Source organism: Heptranchias perlo, chromosome 19 (genome assembly GCF_035084215.1).
Source record: "Heptranchias perlo isolate sHepPer1 chromosome 19, sHepPer1.hap1, whole genome shotgun sequence".
In the NCBI taxonomy this organism is placed as follows: Eukaryota; Metazoa; Chordata; class Chondrichthyes; order Hexanchiformes; family Hexanchidae; genus Heptranchias; species Heptranchias perlo.
In genome coordinates this window covers 4,156,933-4,175,211 of record NC_090343.1, presented here as the reverse complement: position 1 = coordinate 4,175,211, position 18,279 = coordinate 4,156,933, and the positions used below count along the sequence as shown (strand labels likewise).

At 47.4% G+C, this 18,279-nt stretch overlaps 1 protein-coding gene across 2 annotated transcripts in view; it reads left to right on the top strand.

Moving 5' to 3' along the window:
- Positions 1-2,600: 2,600 nt before the first annotated feature.
- Positions 2,601-18,279, top strand: part of tomm34 (translocase of outer mitochondrial membrane 34) — a 42,254-nt gene continuing 26,575 nt past the window's right edge. For both annotated transcript variants that reach the window (XM_068000197.1, XM_068000196.1), the window contains exons 1-3: positions 2,601-2,877; positions 6,948-7,047; positions 13,506-13,658. In XM_068000197.1, the coding sequence (XP_067856298.1) occupies positions 2,724-2,877; positions 6,948-7,047; positions 13,506-13,658 (407 nt within the window). In that variant the 5' untranslated portion in view covers positions 2,601-2,723. The remainder of the gene's footprint in view (positions 2,878-6,947; positions 7,048-13,505; positions 13,659-18,279) is intronic.

The following is an 18,279-nucleotide window of genomic DNA, read 5'->3' as shown; positions in this document are numbered from 1 at the left end:
AGGTTGTACCATCCTTGTTTATTTGATATAACTGTATTAGAATATTGTTGTATAAATACTTGTTGAATGGTATAACTGCATTACAACATTGTTCTTATAAAAAGCTCACGTGTTCGGTCACACTCGGGCCCGAATCATTGTGGAAGTTATTATTAAGAAGGATAATAGCATATTTCCAACACTCCCCTCTAGCCTCCTCCCTCCCGACTTCGTCAATCCCGATCAGGTTACCCTTTCATTCCTTTTCTCCCTCATATGCTTACCTAGCTTCTTAAGAGAGGACAGAGAGTCGGATAGGTTTGTGGGTGGGGGGCAGGATAGATTTCCAGAGCTCAGAGCCTAGACAATTGAAGGCACAGCTGGGGTGAACTGAACAGGGGATGTGTAAGAGGTCAGAGTTGGAGGAGTGCAAACAGATTAAAACACAACCATTGGTACAGTGTCAGGATTGGACGCCATAATTTCTGTTATAATAAGGAGAAACTGTTTCCAGTGGCAGAAGGGTCGGTAACCAGAGGACACAGATTTAAGGTAAAAGAGCCAGAGGCGACATGAGGAAACATTTTTTTACGCAGCGAGTTGTTATGATCTGGAATTCGCTGCCTGAAAGGGCGGTGGAAGCAAATTCAATAATAACTTTCAAAAGGGAATTGGATAAATACTTGAAGGGAAAACATTTACAGGGCTCTGGGGAAAGAGCATGGGAATGGGACTAATTGGATCGCTCTTTCAAAGAGCTGGCACAGGCCTCCTCCTGTGCTGTACCTACTATGATATGATCCAACAGCCTAATGCTTCCATCACCCCTACTTGGACTCCAGTTTTAAACACGTACCCAGCATCTGTTTCTGTTCCTGTGGCAGTGCTGCAGCCAGCATAGAGGCCGTGAGTGGCATCTGACGGTGGACATGGAGAGTGGCCTCAGACACCTGCAATATTGCCGCAAAAAACAAAACCTAATATCATTGGCCCAGTACATCTCAACTGGAACCAATCCTAGAATAGTGGCACAGTCCGGCAATTGGGTTTTAAGTCCTTTTGTTTTTGAGATCTGGGATCAACTCCAGCTCAGAATTTTTTTTTAAACTTCATTCTCGGGATGTGGGCATCGATACCTGACAAGGCCGCCATTTATTGCCCATCCCATGTTGCCCTGGTAGTGAGCTGCCTTCTTTAACCAAGAGAGGCTCGCTGGGCCACTTCAGAGGGCGGTTCAGAGTCAACTATGTGGGTGTGGGAGAGTCACATATAGGCCCAGACTAAGGGTAAGAATGGCAGGTTACTCTCCCTACGTGCCCTGGTCCATTTATCACCCGCCCTCCCAACAACAACGACAACTTGCATTTATATAGCGCCTTTAACACAGTAAAATGTTCCAAGGTGCTTCACAGGAGCGATTATCAAACAAAATTTGACACTGAGCCACATAAGGAGATATTAGGACAGGTTGGTCAAAGAGGTAGGTTTTAAGGAGCATCTTAAAGGAGGAGAGAGAGGTGGAGAGGTTTAGGGAGGGAATTCCAGAGCTTAGGGCCAAGACAGCTGAAAGCATGGCCGCCAATGGTGGGGCAATTAAAATCGGGGATACCCACCCGCTTCATCTAAATGCTACACTTGCTGTTGACTCCCCATGTTCCTGCCAGAGGAGATCGGCGAGTATATTATTATTTATACTTAAATAGCAAAATGTATGGAATTTTGGAAGCAGAAAATTAAGTGTGGCTCAGTTGGTAGCACTCTCCTGAGTCAAAAGGTTGTGGATTCAAGTCCCACTCAAGAGATTTTAGCACATAATCAAGGCTGGTACACTCATTGCAGTACTGAGGGAGTGCTGCACTGCCGGAGGTGCCGTCTTTCGGTATGAGACATTAATCCTCTCAGGTGGACCCATAAAAGATCCCATGGCACTATTTGAAGACGAGCAGGGGAGTTCATCCCCGGTGTCCTGGGCCAATATTTATCCCTCGACCAACATCACTAAAAACTGATTAAGTGCTCATTATCACATTGCTGTTTGTGGGATCTTGCTGTGCGCAAACTGGCTGCCGTGTTTCCCTACATTACAGCGGTGACCACACTTCAGAAAGTACTTCATTGGCCGTGAAGCGTTTTGGGACATCCTGAGGTCAGGAAAGGTCCGCCGGTACGCTTGAGGCTTTCCGCGACCGGTGGGCGCCGCAGGGACTGGAGTGCATCCTTGATCAATGTAATAAAATTATTATTTGACTTTATTATTTGATTTTGATTTGTTTTTTTTTGGGAAGGACGCTATATAAAAGGCAAGTCCTTTCTTTACAGTGGCAATCCAGGAGCTAGGGCGCCCCCACTGGTGAGAGGTTGCAGTCGCAACGTGACATGTTTACATAAGAAATTCCCATTATAAATGGGAAGACAGTTGATGGGGAGTGAGTGAGTGCGGGCGGGGGTTGTAATATTCATATAATGAGATAAATATATTTCCAGATCTTCTTACCCCAGTGTGGGGTTTGCTGATATTATTAATAATTGCAATAGAAATTAGCCCGAGTCCCCTTTAATTAATTAATTATTCCGTAACTGGCCCCGCCCCGCCCCGCCCCGCCGGCCCCGCGTCACTCGCGCTTTGCCGCAGCGTGAGACACAGGCCGGTCCCCCTCTGCCCGGCGATAGTCCGACACCCGGCTCCCCCTCCGCCCTCCGCCCCCCGTCCCCAGTCTCTGCGGCCCCGGGTCTCCAGGCGCTCGATGTCGGGCCACAGTCGGGGCTCGGCCCCTCAGGCTGCCGCCGCCGCCGCCGTGCTAAAGTTGAGAAGCGCCGGCAACGATTTCTTCAGGCACGGGCAGTTCGGACAGGCCTCGGCCCGGTACTCGGATGCCATCGGCAAGCTGCGGGACTCAGGTAACCCGGGGGGGGAGGGAGGGAGGAAGGAGGCCCGGGGTGGTGGGGATGTGGGGGCTGGAGCTGGCGAGAGGGGGCGAGGGCCGGGGGGGGGGGGGGGGGAGGGGATAGAGCCGCCCTGCCCCCCCTCCCCTCCCCCCCCCCCCCCTCCCCCCCTCCCCTCCCCCTCCTGTGCTGCATCATTTCTATGATTTTATAACTATAAAAAGTGCAGTCACTGTTGTAATGTGGGAAACGCAGCAGCCAATTTGTGCACAGCAAGATCCCACTAACAGCAATGTGATAAATGACCTGATGATCTGTTTTTTTAGTGACGTTGGTTGAGGGATGAATATCGGCCCCAGGACACCCTGGGGAATCTCCCCCTGCTCTCCTTGGAATAGTGGCCGTGGGATCTGTCGCGTTCTCCCCCACCGAGAGGGCAGACGGGGCCTCGTTTTAACGTCTCGGCCGAAAGACGGCACCTCCGACGATGCAGCACTCCCTCGGTACTGCACTGGGAGTGTCGGCCTGGATTATGTGCTCAAATCCACGGATAGCAATCAGGATCAAGGGATATGGGGAAAGAGCGGGAACAGGGTACTGAGTTAGACCATCAGCCATGATCATTTTGAATGGGGGAGCAGGTCCGAAGGAGCAAGAGTAGGCCATTCGGCCCTATTTTCTATGAGTAAGGTATTGTGCCAACATTTCCCCTTCTTAGCTCTGGGGTGGCACTGTGTAGCTGGGTGGCCCGGGATCAGCTAGCTCAACACAGAGCGGGGGTTGAACCCTGGAACTCCCTGCTCTGCGTGGTTCAGTATTGCACTTGGGAGGTGTATTTACCCATTCGTCTGATGAGGGCCAACATTTCCTCAATTTTGTCCTTGAATTTTTTTTTCCCCTCGGACCCTCTTTGGTCAGACTGTGTGCGCCACACAGCGACACTGTCTCATAAGGGCAGGCTCCCTGCTCCCAGTCTCCCTCCCACTCTGTTCTCCCAAATATGATAACTGGAATTTACGTGAGGAAAGCCGAGATGACTTGAGAGGGTGGTTGGTTTTTGAATTATTTACCGCAGGAGGGGCAAGTAGCATCAAGGTCAAATTGGATCAATATCTTGAAGAGAATCACATCATCAGATGCGACTGGTACAACAGCAGCAGGTTGGATTAGTTGGGCCTATGGCCGCTTCCAGCCATGAAAATTTCTATATTTGATCCTTCAAACTCCATATCTACCAAAGAACCTCCTCGGCTCCCCTCACCGGTGATATAAGGAACTCACACGTTTAAGGGGCTCACACGTGAGTCTATGTCTTAGAACTCTGGTGCCCACAGTCAGTGTTTTATTTCTGGCATTTGTGCAGCTGTGGTCAAGGGAGGGATAGTATTTTATCATTGATGTAAAATCATTAATTAGCACAAATTTACTGCTGATTACACCCCTAGGTTTTGCTGATGTAGTCTGGTGCCACTCTCGAACAATGTGCTGCTACTGTTTCAGTGTCAGAAATGCCAATAAGCTATGCCCAGCTGGTTGGTCGAAACCAAGGATAATAGACAGGGGTCACTGAATTGCAAACGGGTCATTCAGTCTGGAGATGCTGAATGTTGTCCTAAATTACAAGAGCAAAGATTTACTTTTTTTTCCCCCCCTCCCAATTTTATCTCCTGGGGTTGAGTTCCACAGGGATTCCAGTACCAAGTTGTCCTTGATGACTGCATTGCCCCACCCAAAGGTCATCACATTGTCCACATACGTATGTGGTCAATGAGGTGACCACACATTCCATCTCCGCTCTGAAAGGACCAGGGCTTTCCTGGACAGTGCTCAATATGCCAGGATGCCAAATGGGACTTCCAGTTGTATTTTAAGCCCAGTTATTTTCCCCTGTATTTCTTCCTCCTCCCCTGAAGGTGCTGACTCATGCTGAGGTGCAGCTTTAGACGTGCAGGCAATCTTCTGCTGCCCTCTCTTGGTCACCTGGGATGGGTGTGTGCGTGTGTTTTGCTATTTGCATAGCTGGTCCTTGGCTCACTGGAAAGCACTCTCACTTCTGAGTCAGAAGATTGTGGGTTCAAGTCACACTCCAGGGTCTTGAGTACATAATCTAGGCTGACACTCCCAGTGCAGTACTGAGGAAGTGCTGCACTGTCAGTGGTGCCTTCTTTTGGATGAGACGTTATACCGAGGCCCCGTCTGCCCTCAGGTTGACGTGAATGATCTCACTGCACTATTTGAAGAAGAGCAGGGGAGTTCTCCCCGGTGTTGTAGCCAATATTTATCCCTCAGCCAACATCACTAAAACAGATTAACTGGTCGTTATCTCATTGGTGTTTGTGGGATTTACATCGAAACTACAGCACAGAAATAGGCCATTCGGCCCAACTGGTCTATGCCAACGTTTATGCTCCACACGAGCCTCCTCCCTTCCTACCTCATCTGACCCTATCAGCATATCCTTCTATTCCTTTCTCCCTCATGTGTTTATCTAGCTTCCCCTTAAATGCATCGATGCTATTCACCTCAACTACTCCTTGTGGTAGCGAGTTCCACATTCTTACCACTCTCTGGGTAAAGAAGTTTCTCCTGAATTCCCTATTGGATTTCTTAGCGACTATTTTATATTTACGAATCTAGTTTTGGACTCCCGCACAAATGGAAACATTTTCTCTATGTCGACCCTATCAAACCATTTCATTTTAAAGACCTCTATCAGGTCACCCCTCAGCCTTCCCTTCTCTAGAAAAGAGCCCCAGCCTGTTCATCCTTTCCTGATAAGGATATCTTCTCAGTTCTGGTATCATCCTTGTGAATCTTTTTTGCACCCTCTCCAGTGCCTCTACATCCTTTTTATAATATGGAGACCAGAACTCTGCACAATACTCCAAGTGTGGTCTAACCAAGGTTCTATACAAGTTTAATATAACTTCTTTGCTTTTCAATTCTGTCCCTCTAGAAATGAACCCCAGTGCTTGATTTGCCTTTTTTATGGCCTTATCGCTACTTTTAGTGATTTGTGTATCTGTACCCCTAGATCCCTTTGCTCCTCTATCCTGTTTAAAGTCTTATTATCCAAGCATTATGTGGCCTCCTTATTTTTCCTACTAAAATGTACCACCTCACACTTATCTATATTGAAATTCATTTACCAATTACATGCCCATTCTGCAAGTTTATTAATCTCCTCTTGCATTTTGACGCACTCTTCCTTTCCTATTAGCTACATCCCCCAATTTGGTGTCGTCCACAAATTTTGAAATTGTACTTCTTGATTCTCAAATCCAAATTGTTAATGTAAATTGTGACCATCAATGGTCCCAGCACCGAGCCCTGTGGAACAACACTTCCCACCTTTTGCCAGCCTGAGTAGCTTCCCTTAACCCCTACTCTCTGTTTTCTGTTTTGTAGCCAGCTTGCTATCCATTCTGCTACCCATCCCCTGACTCCACATGCTCTGACCTTAGTCATGCCTTACTATGCCTATCGAAGGCTTTTTGAAAATCCAAATATATTACATCTACTGCATTACCCTTGTCTACCCTTTCTGTTACTTCAAAGCATTCAATAAGGTTGGTCAAGCATGACTTTCCCTTCTGAAATCCGTGCTGACTGTTATTTTTGTTCTCTAGATGTCTTTCTGTTATATCTTTGAGTAAAGATTCTGTTACCTTTCCTACCACTGACGTTAAGCTAACTGGTCTATAGGTCCTTGCCCTTTTTAAACATAGGAATAACATTAGCTGTGCACAAATTGGATCTTGCTGTGTGCAAACTGGCCACCGCATTTCCTACATTACAACATTGACTACACTTCAAAAAAAGTACTTCACTGGCTGAAAAGTACTTTGAGACGTCCTGAGATCATGAAAGGAGCTCTAGAAATGCAAGTTTGTACTTACATTATTTCTGCAAATACCCAGATATAAGTTGGGTGAGAAACAGCTAGTCTATGAATACCCCACTCACAAAGCAATCCTCTCCGTTTGCACAGCTCAGTGATTCTTTGGTTTAGTGAGGTGCTCTGACTGCATGTGTACTGTGTATTGATTGTAGGTATCTCTGCTTTTTCTGCTCTGTTTCTCCAGGTGTGAAATCCCCAGAGGACTTGAGTGTGCTGTATTCGAATCGAGCCGCTTGTTATCTGAAGATTGGAAGCTGCAGCGAATGTATAAAGGATTGCACTGCGTATGTATCTGGGCCAACGCCTTCACACGCACAAGAGAAATCTTTTTACGATAAATACAAAGGTCTGCGATCTAGGGATCAGTGGTAGCAGAAGTCCTGCAATTGGTTTCAGCGACCCAGGGCTAGGGAGTGGGGAAAAAAAATCAGGACGCGTTCCTGCCATCCAGAGACTCGTGCACGGGTGAGGTGAAGGTTAAAATTCAGTTGTGATGGCTCGCATAGCCAAATAGTCTGGTGACATTCATTAATTAGGCATGTGACAAATGGTCATATGGGCCAGGTACCAGAGGGTGTCCCATTCCTATGATAACGTACCCCAGCCCATCAGGAGAAGAGGCGTAAAAATTGGGGAGGAAACGGAATACAAGATAGTTCCTGAGAGTGAAGTCAAAGTTCTATTGTAGAATCATAGAAATTTACGACACAGAAGGAGGCCATTCGGCCCATCGTGTCTGTGCTGGCCAAAAAAGAGCTATCCAGCCTGATCCCACTTTCCAGCTCTTGGTCCGTAGCCCTGTAGCTTACGGCACTTCAAGTGCATATCCAAGTACTTTTTAAATGAGTTGAGGATTTCTGCCTCTACCACCTTTTCAGGCAGTGAGTTCCAGACCCCCACCACCCTCTGGGTGAAAAAATTTCTCCTCAGCTTCCCCTCTAATCCTTCTACTAATTACTTTAATTCTATACCCCCTGGTTATTGACCTCTCTGCTAAGGGAAATAGCTCCCCCCTGTCCACTCTATCGAGAACCCTCACAATTTTATACACCTCAATTAAATCTCCCCTCAGCCTCCTCTGTTCCAAAGAAAACAACCCCAGCCTATCCAATCTTTCCTCATAGTTAAAATTCTTCAGTCCTGGCAATATCCTCGTAAATCTCCTCTGTACCCTCTCTAGTGCAATCATAGTGGCTTAACTCCCTGCTCTTATATTCTGTGCCTCAGGTACGGGTAGCATAGTGGTTATGTTACTGGACTAGTAATCCGGAGTCATGAGTTCAAATCCCGCCACGGCAGCTGGGGAATTTAAATTCAATTAATTAAATAAAATCTGGAATTAAAAAAAACTAATATCAGTAACGGTGGCCATGAAACTACCGGATCGTCGGAAAAACCCATCTTGTTCACTTTAGGGAAGGAAACCTGCCGTCCTTACCCGGTCTGGCCTATATGTGACTCCAGACCCACAGCAATGTGGTTGATTCTTAATTGCCCTCTGAAATGGCCGAGCAAGCCACTCAGTTGTACAATCTCACTTTTAAAAATAACAGTCATAAGAATAAAACCGGACGGACCACCCGGCATCGGACCACTAGGCACCGGACACGACAAAGGCAAACCAAGCCCGGTTGACCCTGCAAAGTCCTCCTCACTAACATCTGGTGACTTGTGCTAAAAGTGGGAGAGCTGTCCCACAGACTAGTCAAGCAACAGCCTGACATAGCTATACTCACAGAATCATACCTTTCAGCCAACATCCCAGACTCTTCCATCACCATTCCTGGGTAGGTCATGTCCCACCAGCAGGACAGACCGACCAGAGAGAGTGGCCCTGGGAGTCCTCAACATTGACTCCGGACCCCATGAAATCTCACGGCATCAGGTCAAACATGGGCAAGCAAACCTCCTGCTGATTACCACCTACCGCCCTCCCTCAGCTGATGAATCAGTCCTCCTCCATGTTGAGCACCACTTGGAGGAAGCACTAAGGGTAGCAAGGGCACAGAATGTACTCTGGGTGGGGGACTTCAATATCCATTACCACGAGTGGCTCGGTAGCACCACTACTGACCGAGCTGGCCGAGTCCTGAAGGACATAGCTGCCAGACTGGGCCTGCAGCAGGTGGTGAGAGAACCAACACGAGGGAGAAACCTACTTGACCTCGTCCTCACCAATCTACCTGTCGCAGATGCATCTGTCCATGACCATGTTGGTAGAAGTGACCACCGCACAGTCCTCGTGGAGACGAAGTCATGTCTTCACACTGAGAACACCATCCAACGTGTTGTGTGGCACTATCACCGAGCTAAATGGGATAGATTCAGAACAGATCTAGCAGCTCAAAACTGGGCATCCATGAGGCGCTGTGGGCCATCAGCAGCAGCAGAATTGTATTCCAGCACAATCTGTAACCTCATGGCCCGGCATATTCCTCACTCTACCATTACCAACAAGCCAGGGGATCAAACCTGGTTCAATGAGGAGTGTAGAAGAGCATGCCAGGAGCAGCACCAGGCGTACCTAAAAATGTGGTGCCAACCTGGTGAAGCTACAACTCAGGACTGCATGCATGCTAAACAGCGAAACAACATGCTATAGACACAGCTACGTGATTCCACAACCAACGGATCAGATCAAAGCTCTGCAGTCTTGCCACATCCAGTCGTGAATGGTGGTGGACAATTAAACCTTCCCTCCATCATAAGGTCAGAAATGGGGATGTTCGCTGATGACTGCACAGTGTTCAGTTCCATTCGCAACCCCTCAGATAATGAAGCAGTCCGAGCCTGCATGCAGCAAGACCTGGACAACATCCAGGCTTGGGCTAATAAGTGGCAAGTAACATTCGCGCCAGATAAGTGCCAGGCAATGACCATCTCCAACAAGAGAGAGTCTAACCACCTCCCCTTGACATTCAACGGTATTACCATCGCCGAATCCCCCACCATCAACATCCTGGGGGTCACCATTGACCAGAAACTTAACTGGACCAGCCATATAAATACGGTGGCTACGAGAGCAGGTCAGAGGCTGGGTATTCTGCGGCGAGTGACTCACCTCCTGACTCCCCAAAGCCTTTCCACCATCTACAAGGCACAAGTCAGGAGTGTGATGGAATACTCTCCACTTGCCTGGATGAGTGCAGCTCCAACAACACTCAAGAAACTCGACACCATCCAAGATAAAGCAGCCCGCTTGATTGGCACCCCATCTACCACCCTAAACATTCACTCCCTTCACCACTGGCGCACTGTGGCTGCAGTGTGCACCATCCACAGGATGCACTGCAGCAACTCGCCAAGGCTTCTTCGACAGCACCTCCCAAACCCGCGACCTCTACCACCTAGAAGGACAAGGGCAGCAAGCACATGGGAACAACACCACCTGCACGTTCCCCTCCAAGTCACACACCATCCCGACTTGGAAATATATCGCCGTTCCTTCATTGTCGCTGGGTCAAAATCCTGGAACTCCCTTCCTAACAGCACTGTGGGAGAACCGTCACCACACGGACTGCAGCGGTTCAAGAAGGCGGCTCACCACCACCTTCTCGAGGGCAATTAGGGATGGGCAATAAATGCCGGCCTTGCCAGCGACGCCCACATCCCGTGAACGAATTTTTAAAAAAAATTAAAAAAAACATCTAACTGGAGGAGGAGGCTTTGTAAACATCCCCATCCTCAATGATGGCGGAGTCCAGCACATGAGTGCAAAAGACAAGGCTGAAGCGTTTGCAACCATCTTCAGCCAGAAGTGCTGAGTGGACGATCCATCTCAGCCTCCTCCCGATATTCCCACCATCACAGAAGCCAGTCTTCAGCCAATTCGATTCACTCCATGTGATATCAAGAAACGGCTGAGTGCACTGGATACAGCAACGGCTATGGGCCCCGACAACATCCCAGCTGTAGTGCTGAAGCCTTGTGCTCCAGAACTACTTGTGCCTCTAGCCAAACTGTTCCAGTAAAGCTACAACACTGGCATCTACCCGACAATGTGGAAAATTGCCCAGGTATGTCCTGGCCACAAAAAACAGGACAAATCCAATCCAGCCAATTACCACCCTGTCAGTCTACTCTCAATCATCAGCAAAGTGATGGAAGGTGTCGTCCACAGTGCTATCAAGCGGCACTTACTCACCAATAACCTGCTCACCGATGCTCAGTTTGGGTTCCGCCAAGACCACTCGGCTCCAGACCTCATTACGGCCTTGGTCCAAACATGGACAAAAGAGCTGAATTCCAGAGGTGAGGTGAGAGTGACTGCCTTTGACATCAAGGCAGCATTTGACCGAGTGTGGCACCAAGGCGCCCGAGTAAAATTGAAGTCAGTGGGAATCGGGGAAAACTTTCCAGTGGCTGGAGTCATACCTAGCACAAAGGAAGATGATAGTGGTTGTTGGAGGCCAATCATCTCAGCCCCAGGACATCACTGCAGCAGTTCCTCAGGGCAGTGTCCTTGGCCCAACCATCTTCAGCTGCTTCATCAATGACCTTCCCTCCATCATAAGGTCAGAAATGGGGATGTTCGCTGATGATTGTACAGTGTTCAGTTCCATTCGCAACCCCTCAGATAATGAAGCAGTCCGTGCCCACGTGCAGCAAGACCTGGACAACATCCAGGCTTGGGCTCATAAGTGGCAAGTAACATTCGTGCCAGACAAGTGCCAGGCAATGACCATCTCCAACAAGAGAGTCTAACCGCCACCTCTTGACATTCAACGGTATTATCATCGCCGAATCCCCCACCATCAACATCCTGGGGGTCACCATTGACCAGAAACTTAACTGGACCAGCCACATAAATACTGTGGCTACAAGAGCAGGTCAGAGGCTGGGTATTCTGCGGCGAGAGATTCACCTCCTGACTCCCCAAAGCCTTTCCACTATCTACAAGGCACAAGTCAGGAGTGTGATGGAATACTCTCCACTTGCCTGGATGAGTGCAGCTCCAACAACACACAAGAAGCTCGACACCATCCAGGACAAAGCAGCCCGCTTGATTGGCACCCCATCCACCACCCTAAACATTCACTCCCTTCACCACCAGCGCACTGTGGCTGCAGCGTGTACCATCCACAGGATGCACTGCAGCAACTCGCCAAGGCTTCTTCGACAGCACCTCCCAAACCCGTGACCTCTACCACCTAGAAGGACAAGGGCAGCAGGTACATGGGAACAACACCACCTACACTTTCCCCTCCAAGCCACACACCATCCCGACTTGGAAATATATCGCCGTTCCTTCATCGTCGCTGGGTCAAAATCCTGGAACTCCCTTCCTAACAGCACTGAGGGAGAACCTTCACCACACGGACTGCAGCGGTTCAAGAAGGCGGCTCACCACCACCTTCTGAAGGGCAATTAGGGATGGGCAATAAATGCCGGTCTTGCCATCGACGTCCACCTTCCATGAACGAATTTTTAAAAAAACACCTTATCCACCTGTTCTGCTACCTTCACGGATCTGTGGACATGCACTCCAAGGTCCCTCTGTTCCTCTACACTTCTAGTATCCTACCATTTATTGTGTACTCCCTTGCCTTGTTTACCCTCTCCAAATGCATTACCTCACGCTTCTCTGGATTGACTTCCATTTGCCACATTTCTGCCCACCTGACCAGCCCATTGATATCTTCCTGCAGACTACAGCTTTCCTCCTATCAACCACACGGCCAGTTTTTGTATCATCTGCAAACTTCTTATTCATGCCCCCCTACATTTAAATCTAAAACATTGATATATACCACAAAAAGCAAGTGACCTAGTACTGAGCCCAGCGGAACTCCACTGGAAACAGCCTTCCAGTCACAAAAACACCTGTCGACCATTACCCTTTGCTTCCTGTCACTGAACCAATTTTGGATCCAACTAGCCACTTTCTCTGGGATCCCATGGGATCTTACTTTTTTGACCAGTCTGCCACATGGGACCTTTTCAAGAGCCTTGCTTGTAGACTACATCAAACGTGCTACCCTCATCGACACTCCTTGGTACCACCTCAAAAAATTCAATCAAGGTAATCAGACACGACCTTCCCTTAACAATCCACGCTGACTGACCTTGATTAACCCGTGCCTTTCTAAATGTCGATTCTAACTGAAATTTTCCTCCCAACCAACTCAAGCTGATTGGTTCCCTTTTTTCGAATAAATCAGAAGTTTAGTGGCCAAAGCTAAACTGCAGTAAAAATACTTGTTGTTACTACAGTAAATATAAAAATGTGCCTTTTATGTTAAGTAATCAACACATGAATGCTTTAATCGTTACTTCCCACCCTGCTTCATCCTGGATGGGGATTGGGGGTTGGAGTCGATGACTGAGCAAAGAATAGGCTCGATGTTCTTTTTTCTTTTGTTCCAAGTTTTTAAAAATGTTTTTACGTAGCTTAAGTTCTGCCAGACTTCCTTTCTTGCTCCTAACTTGTGTCCCTTGGTATTGAACCCTTTACCAAATTGAACAATTCCCCACATCACCTTTGTGAATCATAAGTTTGAACACTTCAGTTTAAGTTCTCAGGAAAGTTTAATGAAATTGAGTTTGTTTTCTTTGACGTCTCCTCTATTTTAAAGTGACTGTAAGTTCCTGAACGCTCCCCCTCTCCTCTCCCCACCCCCGTCCACCTCGTTGACTCACTATGCCATTATTCCGATTTTTAAACGAGTGTTTAATGTACTTGGCTTTCTGCGCTGTTATTGACGATCGATCTGATATCCCTGCCATGTGTTTCTCTCTCTAGGGCTTTAGAGCTTGTTCCGTTCGCGTTGAAGCCCCTGCTACGCCGTGCTGCTGCTTACGAGGTGTTGGAGCGATACCGGCTGGCCTACGTGGACTACAGAACCACCATACAGGTGGACAGCAGTGTTCAGGCTGCGCAGGATGGTATGAACAGGTATGAAGAGCCCAGGTGTTCACAGGTTTGCCTCAATGCATGGTGTTGGGGGGTGGCGGTGCAAAGAGGGGGAGGAATTTTTGATGTGTGTTCAGGAGAACTTTCTTGACCAGTATGTTTCCGGCCCAATGAGGAAGGAGGCATTGCTGGATCTGGTTCTGGGGAATGAGGCGGGCCAAGTGGAGCAAGTGTCAGTGGGAGAACATTTAGGGAACAACAATCATAGTATCATAAGGTTTAGAATAGCTATGGAAAAGGACATGGACCACTCTAAAGTAAAAATACTCAATTGGAGAAGGGCCGATTTCAGTGGGTTGAGAACTGATCTGGCCCGGGTAAATCGGAATCAAAGATTGGCAGGCAAAACTGTAATCGAACACTCGGCGGCCTTTAAAGAGGAGATGGTTCGGGTACAGTCCAGGTATATTCCCACAAGGGAGAAAGGTAGGGCAACTAAAGCCAGAGCTCCCTGGATGACAAAAGAGATAGAGAGTAAGATGAAGCAGGAAAAATAGGGTTATGACAGATGTCAGGTTGATAATACAAGTGAGAACCAGGCTGAATATAGAAAGTACAGAGAAAAAGGAAATAAGAGGTGCAAAGAGAGAGTATGAGAATAGACCAACATAAAAGGTAATCCAAAAGTCTTCTATAGGCATGTAAACGGGTGGGACCAAAAAAGATGAGGCAGAGGGAATGGCTGAGGTACTAAATGAATACTTTGCATCTGTCTTAACCAAGGCCAAAGTCACAGTAGAAGAGGAGGTAGTTGGGATACTGGATGGGCTAAAAATCGATAGAGGTTCTAGAAAGGCTGGCTGTACTTAAAGTAGATAAGTTAGCCAGTCCAGATGGGATGCAGCCTAGGTTGCTGAGGGAAGTAAGGGTGGAAATTGCGGAGGTACTGGCCATAATCTTCCAAACATCCTTAGATACGGGGGTGGTGCCAGAGGACTGGAGAATTGCAAATGTTACACCCTTGTTCAAAAAAGAGTGTAAGGATAAACCCAGCAACTACAGGCCAGTCAGTTTAACCTCGGTGGCGGGGAAACTTTTAGAAATGATAATCCGAGACAGAATTAATAGCCACTTGGACAATTGTGGATTAATTAAGGAAAGCCAGCACGGATTTAACAGAGAGGGTCGATGAGGACAATGCGGTTGATGTGGTGTATATGGACTTTCAAAAGTCGGTTGATAAAGTGCCGCATAATAGGCTTGTCATCAGAGTTGAAACGCATGGATAAGAAATTGGCTAAGTGACAGGAAACGGAGAGTAGTGGTGAACGGTTGTTTTTCGGACTGGAGGGAGGTGTACAGTGGTGTTCCCCAGGGGTTGGTACTAGGACCACTGCTTTTTTTGATATATATTAATGACTTGGGCTTGGGTGTACAGGGCACAATTTCAAAATTTGCAGATGACACAAAACTTGGAAGGGTAGTAAACAGTGAGGAGGATAGTGATAGACTTCAAGAGGACATAGACAGGCTGATGGAATGGGCGGACATGTGGCAGATGAAATTTAACCTAGAGAAGTGCAAAGTGATACGTTTTGGTAGGAAGAGCGAGGAGAGGCAATATGAACTAAAGGATACAATTCTAATAGGGGTGCAGGAACAGCGAGATCTGGGGGTATACGCGCACAAATTGTTGACAGTGGCAGGGCAGATTGAGAAAGCGGTTAAGAAAGCATGCGGGATCCTGGGCTTTATAAATACAGGCATGGAGTACAAAAGCAAGGAAGTTATGATGAATCTTTGTAAAACACTGGTTCGGCCACAACTGGAGTATTGTGACCATTTCTGGGCACTGCACTTTAGGAAGGATGTGAAGGCCTTAGAGAGGATGCAGAACAGATTTACTGGAATGATTCCAGGGATGAGGGACTTCAGTTATGTGGATAGACTGGAGAAGCTGGGGTTGTTCTCCTTAGAGCAGAGAAGGTTGCGAGGAGATTTGATAGAGGTGTTCAAAATTATGAAGGGTCTAGACAGAGTAAACAGAGAGAAACTGTTCCCATTGGCGGAGGGGTCAAGAAACAGAGGACATAGATTTAAGGTGATTGGCAAAAGAACCAAAGGTGGCATGAGAAATAAAAATTACACAGCGAGTGGTTGTGATCTGGAATGCACACTGCCTGAGGGGGTGGTGGAGGCAGATTCAATCATGGCTTCCAAAAAGGAATTGGATAAGTACTTGAAAGGAAAAAATTTGCAGGGCTGCGGGGAAAGAGCAGAGATGTGGGACTAGCTTGATTGCTCTTGCAGAGAGCAGGCATGGTCTCGATGGGCTGAATGGCCTCCTTCCTTGCTGTAACCTTTCTATGATTCTATGCATGTTCATAAGGTGCAGGAGGTGTGGAAACAAATGACACTATTACTTGCTGCTTTATTCATCAGTCCTCTTGATTCTTTATTTTTCCTTGGTTGCTGTTTTTGTACCCTGGCTCTTCTGAGGGTGCTGACTTACATACGAACATACAAAATCGAGCCTGCCCCACACATGATGGCTGGAGCATTGTGACTGGACACGTCCTCCCCTCCCCTCCCCTCCATTTCTCCCACAGCCATGTAATCTCCTGGGACAGGCAAAAAAACAGGGCCAATAAGGGAACAAAAACTCTGGAAAATTCCTCTCCGAGCCCCTCAGGCGATTGAAACCAGTCCAGGAGATCACACAGACCGAGTGTTACCAATAAAGACACTTCCCCTCTATATGATGCGATCTCTGCCCCAGCTCCCTCTCGAAGGCAGAGAGTCAGCTCCCACCACACCAGCCGGCAACTCGTTCCAGAGGCTCACTGCTCTCTGGGTATAGAAGAATCGCCCAACATCCAGTCTGTTCCTAATCTTACTCCAGCACAAGTTGTTTAAACTGTGTATGATTCCACAGGCACAGGCTGCCCTCTGGTACCTCACTCACCGTGCCCAACAGCCATGTCATTGAATGGCGACAGACTGTCCAACTACAAGCGGCATCACAGCCGATCCCGTCCTCGGCCGATATCCCGGCTGGAGTCACTGGACCCGGGTTTCTTGTTCTTTCTACTTGTATTTTTGGACAACAATATTTGAGCTTTTTTTTAACGCAGCGAGCTGTTTTGATCTGGGATGCACTGCCTGAAAGGGCGGTGGATGTAGATTCATTATGATCTCCCCTCTGGTTCTTTTGCCAATTACCTTAAATCTGTTGTCCTCTGGTTACCGACCCTCCTGCCACTGGAAACAGTTTCTCCTGATTTACTCTGTCAAAATGCTTAAATGATTTTAAACGCCTCTATTAAATCTCTCCCTTAGCCTTCTCTGCTCTAAGGAGAACAATCCCAGCTTCTCCAGTCTCTCCACATAACTGAGGTCCCTCATCCCTGGCACCATTCTAGTAAATCTCCTCTGCACCCTCTCCAAGATCTTAACATCCTTCCTAAAGCGTGGTGCCCAGAGAGAGAAGACTGTCCTTTTTTTTTACCGAGTTCACCTTTCATTTTATTGTCTTGCATTAACATTTGAGACAAGTACAACTGTTAGTGGATATGCCCAATGTCACGATATGGATTCCAGACAGCTGTAAAATGCCTTTTATTCTCATTTTAATTTCAGACACTCAAATTAAAGAAGTCCCACCTTCACCAGAAAATGCTTTGGGCAGCAAGAGGCTTGTATTTTTGTTTTGTCACCATGACATCAAACCAAGTGACGTGATACAGAATCAGAGAAATTAGAATAATAGAGGCCATTTGGCCCATCGCTCTGCGCCATTGCCGGCCCTACAACTGGAGCTGTCTACACTTCTCCCAATTCCCTGCCCTTTCCCCGCATCCTTTTATATTCTTCCTTTTCAAATACTTACTTAATTCCTTTTAAGTGATGTCAATGGCCACTTGTGTTAATTGTAAACAATTTTACAACACCAAGTTATAGTCCAGCAATTTTATTTTAAATTCACAAGCTTTCGGAGATTTTCTCCTTCCTCAGGCAAATGTTCTCCTTCCTCAGGCACTTGTGTTAAGGCAGTTCCGGTAACTGTGAAAAATATTTTTTCTAATTTCTGCACCAATGCCAACTCCCCGCCCTAATTTTGAACACTCCATTAAGTCTCCCCTTAACTTCTCTGCTCTAAGGAGAACAATCTGGTTCAGCAGATTGGGACGTCCTGAGGTCGTGAAAGGCGCTATATAAATGTAAGTCTTTCTTCCTTCTTGAGGAATAGACCGGCTGGTGGGTATGGGCACTGCCCAGTGAGTAGCTGACCTGTACAGACCAGGAGGGTGCCAATTCAGGCGATAGAAAGGACTTGCATTTATATAGCGCCTTTCACAATCTCGGGACGCCCTGCAGTGTTTTTGAAGTGAAGTCGCTGTTGTAATGTAGGGAAATGTAACTATCTCAGTGGTGGCGGGGGAGTGGTGCTGTGATTGGCATCAGTGCCCTGGTAAAGGGAGTAGGGAGAAGAAATCTGGCAGTAATTTTTGTTGTATAAGGAAGGTAAGCACCTTGAAAGCTTTCAACGGGTTCATTCATAATTTTTCCCAAATAAAACACGGCGACCTAGCCCCGGGATTTGTTGCTGGTTGGTGCAGCACTGAAAGGGTTAATGAGACGCAGGTAGTGATTCCTCTGGACC